The sequence below is a fragment of the Anser anser genome, assembly GCF_964211835.1.
Source record: "Anser anser genome assembly, chromosome: 2".
Taxonomy (NCBI): Eukaryota; Metazoa; Chordata; class Aves; order Anseriformes; family Anatidae; genus Anser; species Anser anser.
The window spans coordinates 126,761,828-126,789,587 of NC_139721.1; the positions used below are offsets into that span (position 1 = coordinate 126,761,828).

The 27,760-nt window shown below is 40.3% G+C and overlaps 1 protein-coding gene across 1 annotated transcript in view; it reads left to right on the top strand.

Moving 5' to 3' along the window:
* Nucleotides 1-27,760, top strand: part of JAZF1 (JAZF zinc finger 1) — a 190,249-nt gene that overhangs the window by 135,487 nt on the left and 27,002 nt on the right. The window contains exon 3 of the mRNA XM_083823213.1: nucleotides 24,036-24,232. Coding sequence (XP_083679339.1) covers nucleotides 24,036-24,232 — 197 coding nt within the window. The remainder of the gene's footprint in view (nucleotides 1-24,035; nucleotides 24,233-27,760) is intronic.

A 27,760-nucleotide genomic window follows, 5' to 3' on the forward strand; every position in this document is an offset into this window, starting at 1 on the left:
AGGAGGGTCCGAGCCCAGGGGGGCTGGTAAAGAACGGTAAAAGACAAGCAGCAATAACATTTTTAGGCCTTCTGAAAGCCATTAAAATCACGTGTTGTGTCACTGAAGTTCTTGATTTTTTTAATAGTTACACTGTGTTTACTATAGCACCAGTATTTCTATGCCTGTGTTTCACCATCCTCAAGTAAAAAGCAGTTGAGTATTCCTTCCTGGACCCAAGCAAGACAAAGAGGTGGGTAGATTTAGCAAGAAGGTGATGCATTTTTGGCAGTCATCTGGTGCTTGCTTTTCTTTATTCCCCTCCCCTTTTTTCCCAGAAGATCAAAACCTACGAAGAGTCCTCGTGACCGTGTGAAGTTTGTTCTCCCGAATGAGTTGTTCACGTGTATGTTTCTCCTTGTTCATATTTTCTAAAAAAGTTATTTGGGGTTCGTACTGTTTTGTTTCTGTCATTAAAAAAAAACCTGTCTTTTCTTGAAACCATGTCCAGTAATTATAGTTTTATTGACTCCTGACATTTAATATTGATAGCATAATACTGAGCCTTTTTTTCCTCCCCTCACTTTCTCTTTTTTTCTCTCTTTATTGACTCCCATTAGAGCACTTCTTTAGGATTTAGGAGCATTGTACTTGGGGGTAAAATCTGTATTGCAAGACATTCCTTGCCCTGAGAGCTTAGAGCCTATAGCTTAAGCCACAATGCCAAGTGGGGACTTTGGGAGCTGGATAAAAGACCCTTGGAACATCCAAATAGGTTTGCCAGCAGGTGTTAGATGGCAACTTTGTTTTTGGTTGGTTGTTTTTTAGTAAGGACTAGTTTTCACTTAGATGAACTAGTCTGAAATAGGTGGAAACGTCCAAGAAAAAGCCGCTTAGTTGTCTTAGAGATGTTATCTCTTACTTGGGTTCAAGGCATATTGACAGTTAGGCTGACTTTCCAGAAAAGATAAACACATTAAATTCAGGATTAGATTTGAACTGCACGCAAGCAAACCAAATTTCATGATGTTTAGAATCCCAAATACATTGTAGAGAAGTGCTCCATGGTTTTAATGCCACTACCCAAAATACAAAGACCAAACTGCAGTAAAGCAGGATGCTATCAGAAGACTTACTACAGTTGGTTGACATTACTCATGATGTATTTCCACATCACAATGAGATACTGTTCGTGATGTAGATGCCTGTCTTCCATTTCTGATGGAAGACAAGCTGACAGTAGGGTAGAGTTCTTGGTGACCATCAGATATTGGATGTCATTCTCACCTGGGGGAGATTTCTTGGGGCCTGATCCTTTCTGAGGGAACAGCCCCACATCACAGTGACACTGCTGCTGCAGGGAGTGGGGGATCTGGGACCTGGCTGTTTCATTATGAAAAAAAAAATAGCAGGTCTGTCAGCTGGGAGGCATAAGTAAAATTGCAAATCTCTGTATGTAACCTTATGGAGAGAGAGTTACAGTGCTAGAGCAGGGTAATGGGCATATATTTCTGCAATTTGCTTCCTGAAAAGCAATGCAGATGCAGAAATCTGTACCCTGTTTTCAGCTCTTCTTGAGTGACTTTTTGCAAGCATCTCTTTTGGAAGATCTCTTTTGCAAAGCAGAATACCAGTTATCATGAAGCCTTGGCTGGTGGTAGAGACACTGAAGAATGAAGAAGCAGTAAAACTAGCACAGTTCATAAAAGTAACCTGGTTAGATCTGTTGGTTTTCAGATTTCCCCTGAAATTACACAAAGGCTGTGTAGTTATCTGAGAGCTGGAGGGGGGGATCGTTACATGGTTGTAAGATGCTTTTCAAGCTCTTGAGAAATGAAAATGGGGAGAACAGAGACAGCCTGAGGCTCTGATCTTACCTTTCCTTTGTTGCTTTCCCACGTGAACTGGATCAGGGAGTTTACTTGAGGAATGTGTGACTTGTCCTGTAGAGCTGCTTCTCCTCGTTTTCCCTAGAAGTAGCTTGGGAATCTTTAAAGATAAATATGTCCTTTATTTATTTATTTGTTTTAATTGGCTTCAGTTCAGCCAGCCCGGTTGCCTGGGCAGTGGGGGGAGCCCTGCCATGCTTTTAGGTAAGTGGAGGACCACGTGAGCAAGTGGAGAGGGAACTTGGGACCTGAAAACATGTATACCACTGCCTAGTTCCAGATGCAATTTATAACATATGAGAATAATCAAGCCCTGAAAGGGCAAAAGCAGAACAAGAGGTCCCCTTGCATTCTTTACCGAAATCCGTTGTTAGTGTGGTCTTTTGCATGTGAATAGCTGAGGAGTTCTAGATGGGAAGCTCAATACTTAAGGGCCAAATAAAATCCGCCGCATTGGATTAGGCTAAAAGGTAGTAAGAGCAGCCCCTGTTACAATTAGGTTTTATTTCTCATTAGAGTGTAAATTGCAAAAGATTGTCAGCAATAAATTTGGAATTAGCTTGATAAAAGACACCTTCTACAACTTGTGAAATCTAATAAAAATCATTAATATGCCATGATTCAAGATTTCTATAAAGGTTGAGTAAAATGTGGCTAAACCTAAATAAAATATTATTAATCGTGTGTGTATTCTAGACTTAAGCCACGTTAGCAATTACATTTTCATTTCATTGTTCAGCAGTTGCAAATGTACCAAAAAAATTTGGCAGAAGACTGTTGCTTAAGTGAAAACAGATAGCCTTAAACTTAGGAAAGACCTGAAGAAATGCTATTTAACTGTTAAATATATAAATAATCCCATTAACATTAGGAGGAGAGCAAATGATTCTTTTCAGATTCTATTATGACCTTGCATTAAAATAGAAGACTTTTCAGAATCTGTTTGTACAAGGCAAGTCCTGACTTTGGAGGCCAAGCAATTTCCTGAAAGAGCTCGTTATTTGGGCTGCGTGTTTGTTGTCATTGGAGGTGATGAGTTGTTTGGTGTAGGCTTTGTCATCTTGGCTTTCGGAAGCATGTGAATAGTAATGGGTTTCTAGATAAGAAGTACTGAAGAGCCAGAGGAGACCTAGAACTATACAAATAAACTTGAGGAAAACACTTGCCTTTACAGAGGCATTACAAAAGCCCATAGGTGTATGGATGGGCTAGTAGCCACACTCAAAAGCTCAACTGAATGGGTTATTGCTTAAAAATAAAAATAAATAATAAAATAAATAAAATAAATAATAAATAAAAATAAATAAATAAGAATGAAAGAGTGGGCAAGTCATCCCAGAGGTTGGTTGGGGTTGCTTGTTTTGGGGTGGAATTGCCCTTCTCCAACTCTGCCTACAGGACAGATGGAGTGCATTACCCCAGCTGAGCTACAGCCAGCCTTAGGTGCAACAGGTAGGAGAGAGATTTTAATGCTTTCTTGCATTGCAGTAACTCCTGCAAGCAAATAAAATAGGAACTTAGCTTTGTTTCAAACACCAGCAGAGAGAGATTTCCTCCAGAGGACCTGAAGTTAGCTCCTGACTTCTCTGAGCTCACTTCTCTCTACACTAAGCCCCCGTTTCACTACTATATGTGAGGAAAAATGCAGAATTTCCCAGATTTGGCTTAACCTCTATACCAAAATTTCAAACTAGTTCTCATCTGTTTTTTTCTTCTTCTTCTCTCATCAGAGTCCTACGTGTCCTGGTTTTAATTATTTAATGTTTTTTCATTTAGAAAAGATGACAGTGAGATACTATCTTGTGAACCCAGAGGTGATGATTATCCCAACAGAGAAACCAGTTGTGGGCTCTTTCGTCAGTTCCTGGACGATGATGATAGAGGAATGGGAAAAGTACATTCTGATTCAGCTGTTTATTCCCACATGTAGTTACTAGTTTCTTAGTGATGTTCGTTTCCTTGACTAAGAATTGCAAAACCAAGAACAACACTGGTAAAATAGCCAGAATACTTGAAAGTGCTTTATTCCAAAGTGGAAATAAATGAGACGTGTAGAGAATTAAATCTTTGTGGTTCTTTCTTCCTGCTGATTGTCTTGGTATTTTTTGTTTCAGAAACAAAAGCAAACAACAACACAGAAACAACTAATTCTCCAAGACCAGGTCCTGATTTTTAAAAGGCTAGGTTTGTACATCAAAACATCTCTTTTGTTTACCTGTGAAATTACGTTTATGATGACAGTAGAGAGCTGTCATGGGAAGAGAACTGCAGTGTTGATGTTATACATCTTTTCTAGTCTGTAATTTTGCATTTTGGAGTTAAAATTCTTACTGCATATCTTCTGTGTTTGAGGAATCTCGCCAAAATTTGCCCGAAGTGCAAAAATATGGTCATTTATTTTGCATATATATAAGTTGTATAGGTGTTGTCAATAGGCCCTAGCAAACCTAAAATGTGTAAGTAGAAAATCCATGCTCTGGGGTATTTACATTGTGACTAACAGAAGAAAGTGTCATTCTCAGTAATCCTGAATTTGCTGAATGAGCTGTGGTTTTGGTCCCTTCCTTCTTCACCATCAGAAAGGCAGAAGATATTTATTATGGTTTGGGGGAGGAAATAAATTCATATTAGTGTGTAGCAGGAGTTTTGACATCAGGCAACCCAACCACAGCTCTCCCAGGACAGTGCTATAGATTTCTCTTAGTGGCGTGGTCTTTCCCTTATTTGCTCTAAGTAATTGCACTTTTTCCGAAGTATCTGATAGTAGATGGGTGCTCACATGGAAATGTGGTCTCATGGAAAGTATTTTGTTAAACTTGTGGCCACTTCTTTACTTGTGGCCTCATGGAATATGCCATATTCAAGCAACATACAGGTTAGAAGCCAACGCTCTGTAGGCACTAACAGCGGTGATACTTGCTGCTTGTCTTATTTGTACTGTACCCAAAAAATGATTTCAGAGATTCAGTTTTGGCCTTCTTATCTTACTCATTCTGTGCAATTTCCCTGGCAAATTGAAGTACAGTGGACTCCAGAGGTAGATTAGGACGTTTATCCATATTGCATGGAGATGAGTTGGTGGGGACTTGGAAAGATGAACTTGGTTTCAGTATTTGATCTAAGGAGGATCCTGCCAGCCACACAGCCACATAATGGTTGTTTCCTGCTCTCATTTTCTGAATGGCTCTAGAGAGACGTTCCCAATTAAGAGCTGTGAATAGGCCCCTGAGCAATTTTGTGTATCAGGGTTTACAAAGCATTTGATAGTACAGGAGGGATCCTTACGGTTATTTAGTCTTACTCGAGGCATGACACAGGCAAGGAAGTTCCCTCTCTGCTTCTGCAAAGGAGTTTCATGAAATGAGTTTGCCGCATGAGTGAGTATAGACCAAATTTTGTACAATGTGACTTGAAATAGAGCATACATTTTAGAAATGTATCCAGTAGTAGTTTGAATCCAAATGACAAACTTTGTTTCCTCACAACTAATTAAATGCCTTTTTTATTTTTATTTGTATTCAAAGTCAGAATGTTTCTAACTCCCATCCATTGGATCATGTTATCCGTTTGCTTATTTAAATGTATGGACCTTTATGTATGTTTATAATGCACAGTGAATGAATTCCTAAGTTATTCTTTGAAAAGTTAAGAGTTATTTAAAATGCTGCCTCTAAAATGCCGGCTGTTGTGGTGCTTGCGTGCTCTGGCGAAGACTCTTTCTTTAATGGCTAAAACCTATGAAGAGTTATTTTTCAATTTCTAGCTTGCTGTGATAGCCAAAGGCTTAGGAAGACAAGTCAGCCACTGCATCAGCTCTTGGAAAGGAAATCAGCAGAACATCTCTATCTGGTTTAGCACCAGATCTTGGCAGAGAGGCAGCATTTTTGATAGTAAATCGGTTAATATGGATAATAATTTTTAGCTTGCATACATTGTTTTTCAGAGTGTTATGAACTAATGACAATCATTAGTCCATTGCTAAAGTGAGTCTTAAGTTCTCTGTTCTCATCTCTATTTTTGTTTTGTTTGCTTTATAGATTTTTTAATGTGATAATGACCAGATTGTTTTTGATAGCCTGATGTCATGGGCGATTGAACTGCTAGCTCCGTTTCTTCCATTAGCTCTTGTCTGTTGATCACTGCCAATATTACACTGAGCAGCTTCCCTCCTCCACTCCTACATCAGTTGTGTGGGCTGGTGGACAGGAAGGTTGGTGTTCAGGGTTTTGGTTCTTTTTCTGTTCCTTCAGAGTTTGCTTTGAATTTTATGCTTTTCCTGTTCATGTTTCTGCCATTAAATCACGACACTGTGGTGTGGTTTTCCTCAGCTATGCTGAAGACATGCAAATTTTATTTTCTCTTAATCCTCATCACCTGTCCTCTCCCGTATTCTGCATGATGAAAGCATTGGTATCGTTGAAACTGCTCTTTGGTCCATAAGAGTTAAGCAGTAATACTTTGGGGAGGACAGGGGAGCAGTCTGTAAGTGTTGCTGGGACTTTAATCCCATAAACCATGCCAGCTCTTACTCAGCTCCTGTTCTCTTGGCAGTCTGGTACGCGGAGGCATGTGGTGTGCTAAAGTGCTTCTCCAGTCGTGTGCTGTCAGAGCAGACCAAGCGAGGGCGATGCTCCCCTCCAGCTGGGGCGGCGCTGGGAGAGCTGAGGGTGTTGGTCTGGAAGAGTTTGCTCAGTGAGCTCACTGCATGCGGACACAGCCAGTGCCGTTCTTAGCTGGAGAGCTGGGCAGTGCCTTACCTTGAGATTTTGGGACAGTTACACGAGGCCAGTTGTTTGGAAGAAGAATGTCATTTTACCTATTTATTTATTAACGCTGAGCTTCCACTGGGGTGCAGTAGCTGAGCTTTAACCCTTCGCCGTTTCTGTCACTGTGGGGCTCTTGCCGGCGGTACACCCAGCTGCACCACTCCTGGCTTTCCTCTCCACCCTTCCTCAGCCCAGTTCTGCTCATTTTAATTCACCTTTGCGGCGTCTTGTCCTGCAAAGTTGTCACTGCTGTTTTGAATTGCTGCTGACAAGAATGTTAACACCCATGGTACTGAGCCCTTTTATGGTAGCACTCCCATTTCATTCTACTTACCTTGGCTCCCAGTCAAGCGCTGCGGTGACCCCGATGGTTTTGCTCCTCTGCATGAAGGAGTGTAGCAGCGCTGAGGCTTGCTTGTGTTTGTGTTTGATTCTGCAAGTCGCTGAGCACCTCGGGCAAGTGTTTTCAATTACTCCGATGTCAGTGGGAGATGAGGATAAAAATGGTGCTGAGCTGCTCCAGCATGTTGCTGCTGTGTTGCCACTGAAAATAGGCTAGCCTGCATCGCTGTCAAGTTTACTATTGCTGAAGAGGGAAGGAGTTAACCTGGGGGGGGGATGCTGCTGGTGAAGTTTAGCGCTAAGTGTCACAGTTTTTACTGCAAATACATATTTCTCAATTTTTTACTTTTCATTTTTACTGTAGTTGGTAAACTACAATGCTTTACAACAATTTCCAGCAAAAGCAAGTAAAAATACTGCATCTATTTAAGTCCTCTGACTGTCATAGGGTAAAGAATTTTCCAGTTGAGTAGTGTGTTCCAACTTCACTCTAATACATTTCATCTGAAAATATCATTTAGAGTTATCAAAGTAGGATTAGGTTAAGCTTTGCAATAATTATTCTGCAGCTATTGAAAAAGTCACTGAACCTGTTAGGTTGTGTGGGACATCCAGGGCTTTTGGACAATATCAAAATCAGTTTAAGATGCTTTTAACATTTAAATTAGTATAGTTTATTACTCTCCTTTTTATAGTTGTCAGTAAAATTAATATTTTTCTTAAATTCACATTTTGCTTTTTAGAAATTCAGACCTTTATGAACCTTTTTTCAGAGGGGGAGGGCAGGGGCGGAAGGTATGGACCCTACATAGAGGATTTTGTTATTCGTTTCTCTCAATTATGTAGCACAATAGGTAGTATTTATTATGAGATAGTGAGGAATTTACATATTGTAATTAATTATAAGTGAGCATTCACTCACAACTTATGTAGGAAAATACTACAAAGGCAATTTCAGAGCTCTTCCCTTTATAGAAAAGGATTTGCGTCAAGGGGTAAGCATATCCAAGCAATCTAGAAAATCCTAGTGGCTTTAAAAATTCTTGAATAATACTTGTTGGAAAGTGCGCTGTTCCTATATTGTTTAGTCATGCTGTGAGTTTGTTATAAAGAAGTGGCAGTTCAAGTAGAAATCAGTTTCTGTGAATGAAAACTGTTCATAAAATTGGCTTGGACAGAAAAAAAAGGATGTTAACGTGGAAAGAAAAAGCTATTGATTATGGGAAGACACTTCATCACACAACCTTTGCATTTGTAGGTGTTAAACAAAATTCCTTTTGCCACCTTTGAAATGTTAAAAGCAACAGTGTTTCTTTGTCCCTCTCTACTTGTGAAAAATGGATTGCAATTATCTTTCAGTCATTCTGAACTGTGATCTGAGGTTTGCTGTAAGGCTTATGAATAGAATAGCCTATAGATTATTATCAATAAATATAGAAATTAAAACATTTTAAGAAGCTAGTCTTAGGAGCACCTGAAATGTTTTTGAGGACTTGGATTAAATCCAGGGACTATGTTTGAGGATTAAAAGCTCTTGCTTAACAATTTGCAAGGTTAAAAGTTTTGTGTTGGTGCACCATCCTAAAAGCATGAAGTTTTACATAGAGTTCATTTGTAAATAAAAAGCCATAGAATCAGCTGTCACTGGCTTGCATTGACAGCAGTCCATAGGTTGCTTCCAAGGGCAAATTGTAAATTGTAAAATGACTGCTCTGGTTCTCGACGTAGGGTTTTAGGAAATGAAAAGTTCATGCATCTCTCCTGTCTCTTGGTATTTTGGGGGTCGTTTATGCAATAAGAATACACCAAATGAGACTGGAAAGTGGACAGAGTGGGTGTGTGTAGGAGTTAACAGGTTTTTATAGTCTGTAACAAAATTAAGTTTAGGGGAAAAAAGTCCTTCCCTCTCCAAATACAGTAATGTCCTAATAATATGCAAAGTAAATTTTGTGGAAGCTCTTATGAGAAGAAAGCAACCAGAAGTTATTTCATTGTCTGCTTTTTAACTCTCTCTGCCTCCTTGATGTTGCCGATGCTGGAGGCCTGCCCCTCTCGTGCTGCTCCCTGGCCGAAGGGCCACTTGGCCTGGGCCAGGCCTCGATGTGGAGTAAGCAGCTGAGAAATGCCCTCATGGATGTGTCCGTGATGCTCGGGGCAGAAGTGGCAGCAAGGCCTGGACCTGCGCCTTTCCACCAGCACAGCGGTTCTCCAGTGTAGGAGTTCAGCAGACCAGAGCCAACCCTCAATATTTTTCTCAGACCATAATGCACCAAATCTTGCCCTCTGGCTTCTAATGAACAACTGTTTAATATAATTTTGTAGACCATCAAGTTACCACTAAGCATACGCTGTGGGAACCACTGTGCTAGTTGACAGGGCCAGACGAAAGTTTCAAGTCCCTGTAGTCAGCCAGGTCAGCTATTAAACACGGCTGATGTTTACACAGAGCTTGTTGGTGCGCTTTAGAATCTACGCAGGATGAGCAGAAATTTGAATGTGAGGCATTTTATTGTGCCTGCTATTTGCAAGTAGGCAAAATGAAATAGGAATTTGAATATGTATTGTGGAAGATACAGTGGGATAATGTCATGAGCACTGACTGAACACTGGAGGTGCTGGTGGTAGTGGTGGTTTGAGGCTGTTCCTGAATTTGCCTTGCCATGTTCCCTCTGCTTGCCAGTATTTCTGGAGGCAGAAATGGCTGCAGGGAAACACTGTGCTTGTCTGGTAATATGTCTCAGGAATGACAACATCAAAAATTCAAAAATCACATCAGACCTGATCACAAGTTGTTATGGTTCAAAAGTTGAGTAATAGCAAAGTTTCTCTTTGCTTACTTTCTGGTTTGTGAGCTTTTAAGATGTTCTCGCAGTGTTGTCTCTAGTGTGTCAAATTGTCTCTAGAGTTTAAACCAAGTTAAAAAATAAATACGTATGTGCAACTATAGGGGTTAGATCATTTTCTTTCTTTATATAACTGCCATGGTTCTCCTCTCCAAATTGATTCTTTCATCAGGACTTACCTTAGAGAAACACTGGCAGACTTGGAATCATACAAGTTGGTAACTCCGTTGTGTGTGCTGATTCCCATTATGAATCTCTCTTGCTGTCTGAGTAAGAGCACTCCACAAGCCGTATTATCTTGGCCACGTTTTGGTTTTTGTTTTGTGTTTGTTTTTTTTTATACTTCCTCATTTGATTACTTTGGCACTTAAAAGCAGTGATTTCACTAGACTATTAAAATGCAAAAAGAATATACATAGTGACATACATATATTTCATTTGTATCTATTAAATATGCATGCAGTAGTGTATATGTGTATACACATATGTATTTGTATGTGTGTATTTATATAAACACATATAGAAGTGGAAAATACAGTGCTACCTAAATGTGGGACATGGGTTTTTAATGAGGGCAGACAATTTGAACTAGAGCAGCGGTGTGGTTTGGAGAGGGCAGGGGTCAAAAGGACCCTGTGTGAGGAGTAGTGGAATGATGCATAGGGCACGCGCGTCACTTGGAGAGCCAGGCAGAAATGCACGTATGGATTGGTAATACGTGTAAACGTAACTGGGGTGTAAAGGAACAACTGTAACTGGAGAGCTCTTTTTTTTCCAGAAGAGTAGGAAGCGGAAATGACGATGGTAAATCTACCAAAAGAGCTATGGAGATTAGTTAGAGAAAGCTCTCAGTTTATCTTTGATGCTGTAAGATTACATAAAGCAAAAACTGCGAAGATCAAGGAAGCGGATAAAGTACAGTTCTTGGCACGTGAATCAACTTAAAAATAATACAGGAAAATTACACCAGCAGCCCCCGGGTAACAGCTGGGTGTTTGAGCCGAGGTAGGCAGACACCGCTTCAGGCAGCGTAGTAATGTGCACGTGCTGTGTGGATTTTGTAGGCAGACGCGTGGTGTGGTGGTGAAAAGTGAGTGCCAGTGCTCTGAGTTTTTTTAAACGACATGATAGGGTCGACAGTTTCACCGTTCCTGTCGCGAATAGGCGCTGCTGGTGATGTTTCTGAACCGATTTAAAATGTGAAGGAGGTCATGGAGAACTCGGAAAGACTGTAAGTTTTGTTTCTCATTACGGACATGTTCTCCGAAGTGTCCTTGCCCTGGGGCGTGCCAGGCAATCACCACGTGGCTGGGGCGTGCAAGCCGGCTGCGACTACACACAGAGGGCTACCGGACCCCTTCCCTCCCATCAACTGGCATCGGGCAGCCGCTCTGTGGAGCACCTCCAAAAACCTCCTCAGGCACCCCAGCTCGGCGGGCAGCCTGGTCGGTGCCAGCCATCCAGCTTGGGCTGATCTGGGCCCTTCGGGGCCCGTCCCTGAGCAGGTGGGCCTGGGGCTTGGGGCCGGGCGCGGCCTGCAGAGGGCTCTGTGAGACCGCCTTTGGGGCGGCGTGAGGGGGAGGGAGAGGCGCTGCGGCTGCCAGCGGTCTGGTCGCAGTCTGGTAAACAGACTAGGAATTGTGGGCTAAGTCCTTTTCCTCAGGCTTTGCACCAAGCCCGAGATCAGATGACTCAGTCCGGACTCATTATTTTAATAGCCTACAGCTAGTTCACATAGCAGCGGGAGTCCACAAAAAAGGCATTTAATTGTTGAAACTCAAACTGGTACATTGTAACTGCAGATTATAGTATTCGGATTTAAGTGATTCAAGTAATTTATAAAGCTTTTGCACAAGCAAACTGAAAGTTAAAATGCTGATATTGTAATAAAAAGTAAATAAAACATACTTTTGTACATTAAGACCCAATTAAAGAGCATGATTTCATTTAACAAACTTAAAACAGGCAGGTGATATTTGCCAACATTACTACAGCTGTGTTTTACATTAGGAAATTAATTAAAATAGTCATTTATACTTTTTTCCACTTACAAGTATTAGGCCTTTCTGTATTACACCATATATTTTCTCTTCAATCCTTGTGTTATGGAGCATTTGTAATCTTGCTTAGCGGGCAGCAGCATCTCAACGTTTTGGTTTTTTTTCCCCCCTTACCTAATGAAAACCCGGCTTTCTGCAATAACGCCAGTGAAGCAGATCAAACAGGGCTGAAGGAACTTCCCTGCTGTCTGCCTGAGAGGCAGCGCATTGTTAGTTATTCAGATGTCAGGCCTTTCTTCCGCATCCTAGCAGGGTTTCGCTGCTTTCAGCAGATCACTCCGAGCTGGAGGTGGGAGGGTGGCTGCCAGCGAGGGAAGCAATGGAAATGGTTTCTGTGAGACCGAGCGAAACCAGGGAGTTTACTGCTTTGGTATACGTGCCTGGTTCTGGTACGATAGCACACCCCGAGACTTAATGGGACAAATGGGACACCAAAGTTTCAAAATGCAAATCTCCTTTTGTACCTCACAGCTGAATAATGGGACCTCGGGAGTTATTCTTGATTCTTAGGTACTTTTTTTTTTTTTTTCCTAATACAGTGATTACATAATGAACTGTTAACTTTGTCAGTCATTCGTTCCTCCAGGCAAATCAGCTTGAAGTGTAGAAAGGTACATTTTAAAAATAGCATGTAATTACAGAAATGAGAGTTCATTCTTTTTGCATGAAAGAGCAAAAACCATGAATGATGGTTATCTTCTTCCTACTCTGCTTTCCCTTGTCTACCTTCACCTTGAAGTTTCTTTTAGGAGGAATCTTTGACATCAGCTATTTTACAGATGTGTGACTAATTGCTGCAGAGTCTGAAACACTGGGACTGTTCAGTTTGCCATTTCAGTGAGGTTGAGTTGTTAGCAAGTTGCTATCGTCCTTCCAAACAACTCACGATGCCTGAAAATTTGGTTTATTAAGACCAGACATTTCACATTCCTAATGTTAAGATTGCTGCAATTTTCCATTATAAGCTTCACCCCACCCAGTCCTCTGAATACAGATTTATAAATCAGTTTTTAAAAATGTTTTTCCATCTAAATCTTCACTTATGTTTTAAGCTTGGGGCAGCATCTTTTGAGCTGAATGATGTTTCTTAATGGGAGAATCGTATTTTGTATCAGTGTCCTCCCAGATAGATGCAGTGTTTGTTTAAAAATGAAATTAAACAGTGACTGCATTATAAGAAATTGGGGGGGGTCTTCGTATTTAAAAGACAATCAGCAACTATAGGTCTTAAGAGTTTGTTTATTATGCAGGTTATTATTACCAGAGCTGCTTTTTGTGATATTTCAGTGAATAGGTATCTTGGATTTCTTAATGTAGTGATGCTGCTGACGGAGCCACTGTAGGCAGTATGTGATACATTTCTGAAAGACTGAAAAAATGTGTCGGTTAGTGCGTTCGACTAATACCGTATAAATTATTGAAGACTGGCTTATTTATGCAAATGATATTAGACATCCTTATAGCTAATAAGCAATGATTTGTGGTAGGATCTATTTTTGACGTCTTCCTTGATGAAATCTGTCTTTGGGTGTTGACTTGAATTCTCAGAAGAACTTGGTATGATATGACACAAGAATACCGTGACATAAATGGAACATTACAGGAATAAAATACTTGACATTTCAGCTCCCTGCTTCTTAAAGTTAAAAGTCCTTGAGGCATCAATAAAACCAAACTAATTCCAACAGTAAAAGTGGATGTCACGAATACACAGATCTATTTCTCTGTAGGGCTGACTGCAAGAACTTGTTTTTACATAAATAGTTACAATAAACTCTTCAAGAAGGAAAGAGGGTGGACCAGTAATGGAAAAAAATACGGTATTCTAGGTTAAGCACATCTGAAAGTGAAATGTCCTACTGGAACTAGGCAATTTGACAGTACTCGAGCCTGTGCAGTGAGCCAGAGCAGGGCTGGTACACTACTTAAGTCTCACATAAGAACTATTTTCAGATTTGAGTCAAACTTAGGAGATACAGACGCATTATTTTTTATTCTTTGAGCAGCCTAATTTCACCTTCTCCAAAGAGACTAGGCATTAAAGATTAGAATTTCTACAAATGAAATAAAAAATAACTCCCCCTGCACTTTCTTCCCATTAACATAAATGTTAAATTTTTATTCTGCCTTCAAGAATTTTGCATTTAGTTCATGTTAAAGCACAGAGTAGCCTAACAAGTCAAAAAAAAAAAAAGAATCTTTAAAATATTTAAATATAATCAAATATAATATAATATAATATACTCTTTAAAATATTTAAATTAAATAAGGGATATGTTAAGTTAGAGTATTACTGAAAAGATTCCGTCTTTCAAGTGAGATCATTTTTAGTCATTATAGTAACTTCCTGCCAAGAAAATTAATTTGTTCTTTTTGTATATGTGATGCAAATTTAAAAAGTGACAGTGTGCATTTTTAAAGTGGTATTTTAAAAAGTACTTTAATATATGTCTCATTGGAAAAACTCTTATTACTAAAACTTTGTATTTCACATTACTGATGTCTATTAGAGTTCTCATTTTGATTTCTGTAATATTTTATTGCTATAGCATCACATTTTTCTTGTATATTAGCTAGGATATAAACTGAAATGTAAGGATTCGTGAAGTTATATTTAACAATTAATTAAGCACTAATCCATAGAGTATCTGTTGTCAGAAGTGGGCAATGACTGGTTTGTTCATTAATGACCATAAGCAAAGCCATGGCTGACAGAGTGCCCTAACAAGCCAGTCAGTAAATGCAGGGAGGATGTTTTATGAAATGACAACTGCTACGTTACGCTAAAGGCAGGGGCATGCTGCAGCCGTTTGAAAATCCAGCCCAAATGCAAGAAACCCTGCAACAGTTTCACGCCATCCAAATGTTTCTTTTTTGCCAACAGCAAAATTTTGGAATTAGTTTGATAACTAATAACTTGACATAGAGGTAGAGCACAGCATAGTATCATGCTGATAGGATATGCCTGAGAGGGTTATCACAACTTTGTGAACTCTTATTTATTTGTAAAAGAGGTGACAGTATCATGACAAATGGTGGTTGCCTTCCTGCGTCTCACTCTATGGAAATTACAGGAATCTGAAGTTGCAGATAAGTTATAGCTCCTTTCTGTAACTCGCTCTTTCACTTCAAAATAGAGTGGAAAAAGAGTGGCAGAGAAAGGAAGAGATAGAAATATGTTTCTAACGTTTGGGAAGTTTGGGAAGCTTTCTTAAGTTGATTTCCGTGAGCTCTGTTGTTTCTTTTTGTTTGTTTGTTTTTTAAGCATAGAAATATTATTTGTTTATTTTAACAAAAGCAGAAAGCCCTTGTGGGCACTTGACTTCTTCTAGTCCCCATCATCAGTCCACAGCATAAGTAATGAATTTTCATTATGAATGAAATATCTGAAAACAGACTTCATCTTTCCTGGTTACATTATTGTTCTAAAGTTTTCTGTGCAGTGCAGAATTTTTCTGTCAATGTAATTATAAATAAACAAATTGGATATAGTCCTGGATTTTGCATTTTCTGCATGACCTACACAAATTGAAGGAAGAAAAGGTCAAAATACCATTTTTGCTATAAATAAATAATATCCTTTTTTGGAAGGTTCAGAACAAAACATTTATTTCTAAGTAAACAGCTGCTTTTATGGTGGGGAAATGTACAACACTGATTTTTTGTTACTATTTTCTTCATTAATTTAATTACTTTGGTGCCCTGTGAAAAGTTGATACAGTACAATAAATATAAGTGTCCTACAAACAGAATGGAAGAAAAAAAAAACAGAAAAAAGTAACCAAAACAGAAAATATTAATGTAGAAAAATGGGAAGGTAGGGCTTATGTCCAGTGTTAATCATTTACATTAACCTAAGTGTGACGTGTAACTCACAGTGAAGTTTGTCTGTTTATTCATGAAAGAGAGAGACACTAAATTCCTTTTCTGTAATTTTAACCCTGCTTGTATTGACCAACAGCAAATAAACACACGTTTTACTCTAGGCAAGTATATGGTTTGGGATGATTAAGTAATTGCTGCTTTATTTTCATTCATTTAGAGTGATAATAGATTATTTGGCATGTCACCGTCCATTAGCTCCACTCGCATATGTTTAAATGTGAAATTACTCAATCTTCTGAATCAATTTTCCATGCTAGAAGCACAAAACATGTACTTGGTGGGTATTTTATTGTATCTTTCAAGAATGTGTGTGACGAGCAGACAAATAAATTAAATGCACTGAACTCTTGCTCCTATTGAACAGATTTCCCCAGGTTGCACCCTGAGTCTAGTGACAGCAATTTGAATAAGACTGCATGTTGTATTGTAGTCTTACCAGTGCTGCAGCAAAAATGCAATGCAAAGTCTGTTTTTCACCTTTTTTTGTTACGTGTGCATTCTCATAATCTGTAATACAGCTGCTGAAGATGCACATATTCAGAATACTGTTGTGTATTACATTATATCTAGTTTTGTGGTGATAATAATATTAACATCTTGAGAAAATAGTCTGAATAATGGAAATGAAAGACTTGTACCAGCACTAAATTATTCCTAGGACTAATAATAAAAAGAAATCTGATTCTGGCCTGTCTATCTAAGATAGTCATCAGTTTGTCAGAAATATTACTTATTTAGGACATAGGGAAGGCTTTTAACAGATTGGTCTGAGTAAGACTAGTAAGACTGAGAATGAACACTGAATTCCGTTGTGAGACCTGATCTCATGAATGTGCCATGCTGAAGCCCAACACAGATGCCTTGTATTTCTATACTGCATCTTGGGCTGGAAGAGTTCTTTTCCTGAAGCTTAGAAAAGCCCTGTAATGAGTTGTTCGGTCTGTTTAGGGTGTGTTATGAAATACATGTTTTAGGGAATAATCGAGAGGGAATTATTATTTTGTGTTTTTTCTTCCCCATTTTTGGATGTTTTTCTGAAATCAGAAAAAAAGCTAATGGGAGTTTAGTATAAATCACACATTTTAGCACTACACAGATACTGGCGGAGGAATGTGTGTGATTATGCACGCATCTTTATTGGGCTTTGTCACACTGACACTTCTTTTTTGGGTTTTGCTAAGACTTTGATGGAAGATGTCTAAAGAAAAAAATGGTTGATAGCTTCTGCGAAGCAACAGAGTTTTTTTCCAGAGTGTTTTTGCAGAATACTTCTGTTTCCCCCAGACTACAAAGAAAGGTATGTGAAAGTGCTCAGGAGGTTCCTCAAATAATTCGAGTAATGGTATGAAACTTGCTTGTACATTTCTTTCCTCATTATCACATAAATAGTGTGCAAGGCATTACTGAGGACATGAATTGTCTCTGCTTTGGCCCAGTTCCGTCAAGTTCAGCTGAGAAAAGCCTTTCATCGTTCCCAGGAGACAAGGCAGCCTACTGCTGAGCTCCAGCAGTTTAGGTTCCACCAGATCTCTACTTAACCCAATAATGGTTCAACTTAACAATTGTCTCCTCTTCCCAGCGTAAGCTGAACCAAACCTCGCTGCTTTCTCTTTGCTTGTAGAGGCAGCAAAGGGTGTGGGGGATAGACAGTTCCTGGCTAAGAGGTTGCAGGGTCCACAGAGCCCGACACTGCTGAAATAGGGTCCCCCCCATGAGAAATGGACCCTCCTAAACCCCTCCTCAATGTAGAGGTCTACTGAAGTTTTAACATACTGTACTACTAGAGGGGCTGCCCACCTAGCATTTTTTAAATTCCTGAACACTACTAATGTGAGGAGGAATGCTAGGAGCTAAACTTAGCATCACCACCTCCTCCTTTCTCTTGGTACAGCAGTCACAAAGAACTGCATGAACATCTGGGGACAAAAGTGGAAAAAGATTGAGGGGAAAAGTAAATACGTAACCAGTACTTTGTTCTGGTAGGTGTAAAACCTAGCAGGAGAATTAATATGTGGCCTTCAGTATGTCGTTAAGCTAATGTGTGGCCCATCTGACAAGTAAATTTGAGCACTTCTGACCTAAATATAATACAACCAGAAGATAGCACAAATCTGCTGTGAAGCACCTTGGATTTTTTCTCCTCTTTAGAGTCAATCTTGAAGTTGACCCACTGTTGGGTTAAGGAGCAGCCTGCTGAAATATGAGTGGTAGCTCAGCAGCTTGGTTTCTCATGTTCTGGGAAAGGTGAGGAGCTTTCCAGTTTTCCAGTGCAGGTTAACAAAATTAGGCAAACATGAAGATGAGCTGAATGTCAGTATCAGCGTTCTTCCATAATTATCTGTGTGATAATGAGAAGAAGGGTCAGAACTAGTTCTTTTCTACTACCTTGTCCCATTACGGTCTAGTACAACATGTCATTGGCGAGGCACAGGACAAGGTATATGTATTACTGTCAAGTAGCACCGTTATTAATATTTTTTTTAAGCTTGGGTGCAAACACAGTGCTACGGAGCTGTCTGGGCGTGAGCATCTCAGAGGTGTGATCTGCTTGTTCTGCAAGCTCAGAATATTCCCCCTCCCCTCTCTTGTGTGGGCGTGCAGGAGTTGGAAAATGATGGATTTGTGATTGTGTCGTCTTGAACTGTTGGTATGTGTTTTAGAGACTAGATCATGAAGAATCCAAGTTTAGCAAATTAATATTCAGTTGCACGAAGTAGCTGTAATGCACCATTCTCACCGTCGATATAAATGTCTGTGGACATAGATCTGGCCAAAGAGGGCTAGTTTCCCACATCGACAAGCTGCAACAGTGAGGGAGAGGAGGAAAGAGCACCTCTTGCCCTAATGACCACTAGTAAGACGATAGATTCCGCAGGGCAATCTGTTTTTATGACTGCCCTTACCCTCAGTCTGGGCGTATGAGTACAGAACGCTTCAACTATCTCAGAACTGAGCACGGTAAGAGTTTTATGATAAACTAACCCCGGCGTCATGGTGTGAGTCACACTGGGGCATGATCCTGAAACAGTCCGTGCTAGTATATTTAGATGGCTATTGGAAATTTCTGGGAGCGTGCTTCTGCTCACTCTCGATTGCAAAGCTGGTTTTGGCAGGTGGGGCTGGGAGGGAGGAATACTCACAAACATTGCAAAGGTTTGATTTTAAAAGACCGTTCTAATTTGAATGTCACCTCTGCTTTTTTGTGACTTCTTTGTTATTGTTGTTAACAACAGTTAATGCTGTTTGTATCACATCGCCACCTATATGGAAGGTTGTGCAATACTTCCCATTATAAGACTGTTTCAGTTGCTTATTACGTTGCCAGCATTCAGCTGTTTGGGCTGAATTTTTCCATGCTGGGTGTCTCCTTCAGGCAGAATTTGTTGGGAAAGTTTCAATAAAAATACTTGAACCATTCCAGGGAATGAGAGGAGGGGGAAATACTATATTTTGCTCATGTTTATTAAAGTTTGCTGCAAGCGCTTCGTTCGGAAATCATTGCACCTACGTGTTCTGGAGCAGGGGTTTGAATTGTTAGGAAGGTGAAAGGGAGGGGAAAGAAAAAGTGGGCTAGAAGAGGTTTCTTTCTGAGGAATAGGCTCCTTCCTGATGTTGTGAGCCATCTGCAACGAAGCACAGAAACCCCACGCTTGTCAAAACAGGATCAGTGAATGGCAGGGAACTGAATGATTATTCTTCCCGTTCCGCTGCACCTATGTGGTATGTTGCACTTGGAGAGAGAGAATTACGAGGTGCAAACACAGTCCTCTGCAGTAGGGAACATGGCTGTAAGATCTGGAGGGCAAGGTTATGGAGCTGGGAATAAGGCTTGAGAAGAGCAGAGGGAGACTTGCTCAGCAAAAAGATAGCAAGAGAGACTATTAAGCAAGGAGGTGAGATATGACCTAAGTGGTCTTATGGCAGCCTTTTTTAGTTACAGTTCATTGTCTTTTTCCCATACATCTTGGTGCATTTAAATGAGGCAGGGAAAATTTTATGCAGTTGTGTAATTTAGAGACCGATATTCAACCTTAAATCCAGTATGTTTCATTTCTGTGCGCTTGATGTTGCAACCATAATGTACCTTCAACATGAAAATTAAAGCTTGAGTTGGAAATGTCATTCTATACCCATCATTAAAATGCTTATATTGTAGGCTTTGAAGAACACCACCATCATTAAGCATGAGTATAATATTGCGTTTCGATTAAAATGTTATATTTTAATCCATTTAGACAAGCGTTCATTTCAAAAGCTTAGCACTGCCAGTGCTTCAGCAAACACACGTAAGGGACGATTTGGATCTGAAAAAGTTGATTTCGTACTTCACATATCAGGAACTGAACTTCTCACCAGACTCTGCCTTCCGTTTCTCTCAGGTTCACAGTGTAGACAGCAAATGACGTTTTGGAACGTACCCAACGTGCTCAGCCCAAATGGGAGTGAGTTAAGAGGACAGGGAGAAGTTTCAGCTATAACTTCAAATTTTCCTGATTTTTATGGACTTCAACCAGGCTGGTTATACCTCAATATTATTTTAACATTGTTATTTGTGGCTGAGTTTATTAAATAACGGCGTTCATGCCGGTGCTTTTAATATCTTACACTTGAGGTTATCATCCAAGTTTTCAAGGATTTATAATGTTGCCATAACATTTTCATGAGGAATAAGGCTGCCCATCCAGAAGCAAGCACACATCGTACTACAAATTCCAAAAATAGTGAATTAGATGTTTCCTGGTTAGAGGAAAGCAAATGTGTACTGAATGGCCATTTTATTGAGATCCTTTTTTTTTTTTTCTTTAATGAGATTTAGAGTTCTCTTTGGGGACTGTTTTGCCAATATCTGCACCCTTGTTGAGAGAAGAAAAATATAAAACTGAACTGTTACTATGGCTATCTGCTTTTTAAATATTAACTTCATAAAACTGCCATAGCTGGGTTTGACATGATGCATTGTCTCTTTTCAAAGAAGATAAGCCGTCATGTCATATACCTGTTTATTAATGTCTGCAGATTGTGTGTTGATGCTCCATATCATGGCAAAGATCCACTTATTAATGCCTTCATGGTATGGATGGACAGGATACAGCTTTATTGCTCTACGGATACTTAAATTTTTATGCCCTAGTGTTTTGAGGCTGTGTTAAAGTACCTAAGTCTCTTTTTCAAAAGAGCAATTTCTGGAGATCCGGGCCAATTTTTTCTTTCATATTTGGCACACATATCTGAAAGCCCGATTTCTTCCTTCCTCCCCTCCCTTTCCCTGTGCACCCCTTACTGTTCCTTCCCCAAGAGGTGTTTTTTCTTAGTGACCTCTCCATAAATGCTATCAGGTCTGGACTCGTAGCCAGCAGAGTCTACACAGCTTCCACTCACAGTCCAGGGGTTGTGAGCAGTCACAAAATGTGGGGTTTCCATGGAGCCTAAATGAATATAGGGATTCAGATTAATTTAAACTCTTGCTTGAGGTCCAGAGAAGGAACCAGACCATCTTGTAGCACCATGTTGCAGATTCTGTGCCTGTGAGCCCCAGGTTGACCTAATGACAACGCTGGCAATGCTGGTTCTTATTTGTGCGTCGCAGCTTTTTGTCAGTTCATGTGCAATCGTTGCAGTACTGCAGCCTGCAGAGTCTGGGGGCTGCTCCTGCAAACGGTGGCTAGATTAAACCATGACTGGCGTGGCAGGATTCCCTCTGCCTCCCTTCCCTCGGGCCTGCTGCTAACTGTACATCTCCTCCTCCTGTGTTGGATTCGGGACGTTGATCAGGGCTTGCTTCCATGTCTTCTCTCAGGACAAGGCGCATCGAGTCACAGACAGGCCGTTTGGTCATGCAGCAGGTAGAGTTGTCAAGTGACAAGAATTTGGTGGAGGGCTGGGTTAGCCCCTGCTAGCCACCAAGCACCCGTGGAGATGCTCGCTCACTGAGCCCCTGCCTGACCCCTCAGCCCCAGCAGGATGGGGGAGAAAACAGGAGGAGCAGGAGAGGGAAAACTCCTGCCTTGAAACGAAGAGAGGCAGATGATTTACCAAGTACCACCACAAGCAAAACAGACTCACCTTGGGGAATTAAACTTAATTTATTGCCAACTAGCAGAGATATTTAACTCCCGATTCAGGTATTGGTTATTAAGAAACAAAAGACAAGCACTAAAACATTTGGGGAGGGGAGCCACTTTTCCCTTCCTCTTTGTCAGGCTTCGCTTCACTTGCAGGCTCGCTTCACATCAGTCCCCTCTCATGCCTGCCCTTCTGGTCCCCATGGCACAGCCAGCTTCGCTCAGTCACCTCTTCTGCCATGTTATCACCACTGCTGGCCATACTCTTTCCCTTCAGTGAGGCAACAAATGGGGCTGGGGTCAGGATGTCGTGGTTTCTCTCTGCTGCTCCTTGTTTCACACCATTTTCCTGTGCTCTGATGTTGGATATCCACAGGCTGCAGTCCCTTCAGGGCTGTGCTTGCTCTACACCCAGCAGCACCTCCTGCTCCTCTGACCTTGTTATTCTCTCATTCCCTCTGTTTCCTCCTCTGTCTCTCCCTCCAACATTTCCTACCTCTTCTTAAATATGCTTTCACAGAGGTGCCACCACCTTTGCTGCTGGGCTCAGCTATGTTTTACAGTGGGTCTGTGCTGCGGCTTGCTGGAATGGGCTGTGTCCAGCACAGGGTGGCCTCCAAGCTCTTCTCACAGAGGTCCCCAGCACCTTGCCCTGCTACCAAAACCGTGCCACCTACACCCAGTACAGCAACTCAGCATCTTCATTATTTCCTCTGCGGATGTGTACTCTGCTGCTGTTTCCATCCCTGGGTCTGCCTCATTCTCTTTCTTAGCTCCTCTGAGGAGAGTGTGACTATTGAAAGAAAGCCAGGTTGCCCTTACTTAGTCCAATACAAATAATTGCTGGTAATTTTTGTCATCTGTTTCCTTAGCGGATTGCAAATACGAGTTTCTGGGTGACAGCTGGCTCCAAGGTGACTGCAGCATACAGGCTGCATGCAATTCTCACTTACCTGAATCACATCCTTCACCATTTGCCCAGGTTGTAAGACCTCATCATTTAAACCTGGTATCTTGGCTAAAACCTGGCTTATTCTGTCTAACTGAAGTTAGACAAATGTCTGGTTGTAACTTAAGCATAATTCAGTATCACGTACTAATGTGTATTGTATTATTATACTGACAGGCATAGTTTATACCTTAGCATGAAATACAGAAGACTGTATAGAAAAGGTGATTTATTCCAGGCTGTCTTTTTAGGAATCCTTCAAGATGGCTCCTTGTGCAGTGGAAGTGAAAGAAAGGAAGGATTAAACTGTCACGGGAACCCTCGGTGCATGATCTCTGATTGCAGAGGTCTCATCTGGGGGATCCCCAGTTCTTTCAAGTGAGGTTTAACGCAGGTGCCGGTAGTGATGCTTTGAATGTCAGTATCGGATGTTCTGGTGTAACTGTGTGTAGGCACTTTCACTTAGAATAAAAGTGGCATTTTCCTTCCAGCTGTTCTTTTTTTGGAAGGAATCAGAATAAAAGTGGAAAAAACTACTTGTGTTCCAAGTGAAAGAGCCCACGCATAAAGTTGCACTGCTGGAATTAGGGTACTACTAGCATACACCTTGCATTGTGCTGGTGGAATTGCCTCTTAGCACCCCGCAGAGATGAACCTTGAGTTGCATTAGGCATTCAGCAGCATGTACCAAAGCTCTACACAGAGGTCTAATTTGGTTTTCAAGAGATGGGAACTCCCGTTTGAGGAATTACAACTTGATTGGACATGTTTTATATCAGGCAACACTGTCTAAAACTCCTAGGAAAAAAAGATGTGATTATCCAAAGCTGGAAATGATGTACACAATGTAGTTCCTAATACCATTTTGACCTTCCTACTCAATATGTTTGCCCCTAACATTTGTCTCCACTAGTGCTACTCAATTACTTTTTAATGGAAAGATTTAGTGTAGTTAGTGTAATGTGTGCAATACTGATCTTTGGTTGCATATTTAAAAAGCTTGTGCATGATGCGAATGTCTGATATAAATTGCATCAAAATCAGAAACAAATGCCCCAGATCTTGAACTCTATGTGAATAAAGTTGATAGAGAGGTTTGTATTCTTGAAATCTCTCTGTATTGTGGAGGAATTTGTCGTGGCTGAGTTTGAAGCTCCATTTTGCTACAGAAAGCAAAATATACTTTTTTTTTTCTTTACCTATAGCTTGTGTGCTGATAGTGTTTCAAGCCTCTCATCCTCATGATTGTCCTTGTTCTAGATTTATGACTGATGCAGCTCGACGTGAGCAGGAATCTTTGAAGAAAAAGATTCAGCCAAAACTCTCTTTGACTTTGTCAAGCACAGTATCCCGTGGGAATGTATCTACTCCACCTCGCCACAGCAGTGGAAGCCTTACTCCTCCAGTTACCCCTCCAATCACTCCTTCCTCTTCGTTTCGTAGTAGTACTCCTACAGGTAAGCATATACTGTGTTGTTTATCCCCACATCAGCTGGCGTTTTTTTTCTGTGTGGCTTTTGGAGAACAGTAGATGTAGTGAGGCATCAGGAAGAAGATCCCCTAAAAGTAAAACAGAAAAGCTTTAGGCATTGAGAGGGCTGAATTCACAGATAATTTTTCTCACACAGATTATAGAATACTTAAGTGCTGAACTCCTCTATCTTCTCTTTATTGGACATATTAATATATTTCATCCACTGAGTAGTGGGTGATTTCCATGAATTGTTTATTAGCATCTTTTGCAGTTTTGGTTGAAATTAGTCAGCAGAATGAAAAATCATCATGGATAGACTCGTAGTAATGTTCAGTTGTAGTCTTTGTGTAGACATGACATCCTCTAAGAAACTAAGCTTTAAAAAAAATGTAAATAAAAAGCAATACATGAAAAAAGTGATCTGTGTTTTCTTCAAAACCAAGTCTTCCTCTGGTTCTCCCAGGTATAAAAATTTCAAGGAACTGAAGAAACTGAAATTTGCTTTCTGTGTTAAACCAGATCTTGTGGCCCAAGTCATTCTGGCTTACGTTAGGTAGAGATCTTGTCAGGCAGTGATGATACGCTCCAGGTTAAATAACTTTTTTTTTCTTCTAAAAAGATAGACACGTTTATCTATGCTATTTTGTAATAAATAGGCTCAACATATTCTTCTTACCAGGAAATAGCATGAGCATCCCTGCCTTAATAAACTGCCTTGCCATGTGTTTTGCATAAGCTAGTTAACATTTTGATATTAATGATTAAGTGGAAAAGTTGTAGTTGAGACACTCTGTTTGGAAGTTCTGAAACAAGTCGTTTGTTCAGTATGTCCCTGGGGTATGAAAAAGGGAAACATGTTGAGTACAGTTAAATGATGAAGTCCTAATGTAATACAGGAAATTTAGGAAGTAAGAATTCGTTAATTATCTCCCATTTGGAATGAACTGATTCACTTCCTTTACTACAGATGTGAAGGAATTTCTCCTTTCTCTTTTGCTTTGCTTTTTGTTCAGCTCTTACTGAGCAGCCTAATTTATGATGTGGTTAGGTAATACGACTTTGCATATTTATCAGTAACATTGGTTAACTATCTGATCTTTGACATATGCTCCATCAAGCACGAAAGAAAAAAAACGTCTACTAAAAAAAAATCTATTTTTATTATATATATATATTTTCAAACTTCTAAAGTTATTCGGAATGTTGTTTTACCTGTAGTTAGGAGAATAAGCTTGTTTTGGCCAAGTGAGTTTCTGGATTAACAGAGTCCTGCTTGCCAAGTTATAAATAATACCAGCTTCCACTTTCTGCATCCTTTGTTCCAGTTTCCCCCTTGGAGCCATATTACAAGGTTAGGATTTGGAATAGCCTGGTAGCAAAAACCACATATAAAATAGATATTCTTTCTCGTAGGTCTTTTTTTTTTAATTAGCTATCAACTGAGTTATATTTCATCAGCCTCACCCCAGAATTTCCATTTTTGCCATCTTTAAAGTTTTTCTGGACCTAAAATAGTCAGATTTGAGATTTTTCTGATACCTATAGATTTTTTTCCCAGTGTTGGCTTGGTGTAGGAGTTTGTTCTCAGTGATGGTTATAACGTTACATATATATATATATATAAACATATATAAACATATAACCTGCTCTGAGTGCCCCTGCTTGAGCAGGGGGGTTGGACCAGATGACCTCCAGAGGTCCCTTCCAGCCCTAACCGTCCGGTGATTCTGTGATGCATAGGTCAGGTGCTCAGTCCTGTTGCGACTGAGTTTCTCTCTCTCCTCCTTCCTGTGCCATGCCTGCAGAGGGAGCCCAGGAAGGCAAGCAGGATAATTCTAGATAAGCAGTTCACATGTCTGTTGTTGGCTGGTGTGAATTTTTTTCCCTTGAGTGCAAATATATATGGCAATCGACTAGCAAGGTGATAAAACCAACGATAGCTAGGCAAGATCTGTTTCAGGGAGACAAAGTATGTAAATCATCCTGCACTTCAGCCTCTCAGTTCCTACACAGCCTTCGAGCCCCACGCTGCATCTAGTGAAGATGAAGAATATTGCTGTGTTCCTTCTGTGCAATCCTGTTTGATTTGTACTCTTAGCAAATCCTGTTAACTCATCTTTGAATACAGGTAAACGTGGGTTCTGGTGAGTTCAGACTACAAAGAGGATGTTCTTCCTTAGATTGTCTGACAGCTTGTCGTCTGGGTTGATGTTAACTGGTATAATCCAAATATAATCATTGTTCTCATCCTTCAGACCTGTACTTCAGTATCCTCTGTTTAGGTTTGCTGCTTGTCTTGGCTTTGCTAGATGTGGTGGTAGTCTTGTCTTGGATGAAGCTGTCTGAATCTGTCATCTCTGTCTGTGTCCTTACAGCTAAGTCCTGCCATTGCCTGATGCTGTCAAGCTGCTGTTGTCATTTTTCAGCAAAGCTGAATATATTTCGTATAATGATCTCCCATCCACATATCGACCAGACTCGAACCCACTTTGCTTATGAAACTTGATAAGAAACAGTTCAAGGTGGCTTGGCTGCAGAGAATGTTTAAGTTTAGCAGTAAAAATCTGTGCCAAAAGACTATGGGCCAAATTCGCAGACGGAGCTGAGCAGTTTCCAAGCTGACACACATACATGCTGCAAACGTTGCATGCGTATGTACAGCACCTTCTTCTGTATAAATGGGATTATTCATGTAGAAGCAGAAATATTCAGCAAAGAAGTGTGCTCTTGAAGGCTCTTCCCAGGTAATGAGGTAGACACGTATTTATCTGCAAGCTCTGTATGTGTTAGTCCCCTGAAATGGCCCATTTGTGGTTTTGGTGGGAAGTAGAAATGCAGCAGTTAATTTTCTGTACCTCCCCTCTGCTCCCTCAGGGGTGACTGGCATGTGCTCTCTGCGTACATTTGGCTTTTTGTTCCCTCTCCTATACCAAGTTTTCTCTTCTTCCGAAGACCTACGTCCTCTAATAATTGTGTAACGTTCACTTTAAGAAATTTCTTCCATTTTTTGTTGCAACAATAGTGTCTCCCAGGAGACGTTGTTTAGTAGGCTTAAAGCTCTTGTTAGGATTCGCGGGCAGGATTTAGTGAAAGAAATGGCTTCCATCAGTAATAGACTCCTTAGGGTGCGAGGGAAATACAGCTAAGTAGCAGCAGCACATAGCTTATTTTGGAAAGGCATTAACATTCTGCAAACATTGAAATATCTCTTTATTTAAGAAGTGCTCAATTAAGTCACAGAAACTTGTGTTGCCTTTATTTTTAAATGTCAATTTTAAAGCCACAAAGCTGATGAAGTCTAGTTATGGATAAAAATGGGGCTGACATTGCATCTTTAACATACGCTGTTAATTTCTTAAACATTTTTATACATCTGTGTGGCTCACAGATGAAATTTCCACCCCTAATTTCCTGGCTTTTGAGCGTAAGTCAGAGCATTGACATTCCTTTGAAAACTATGATATCTGTTCATACTGAAAAGCTTTAGAAAAGATTCAATGATAGTGACTTA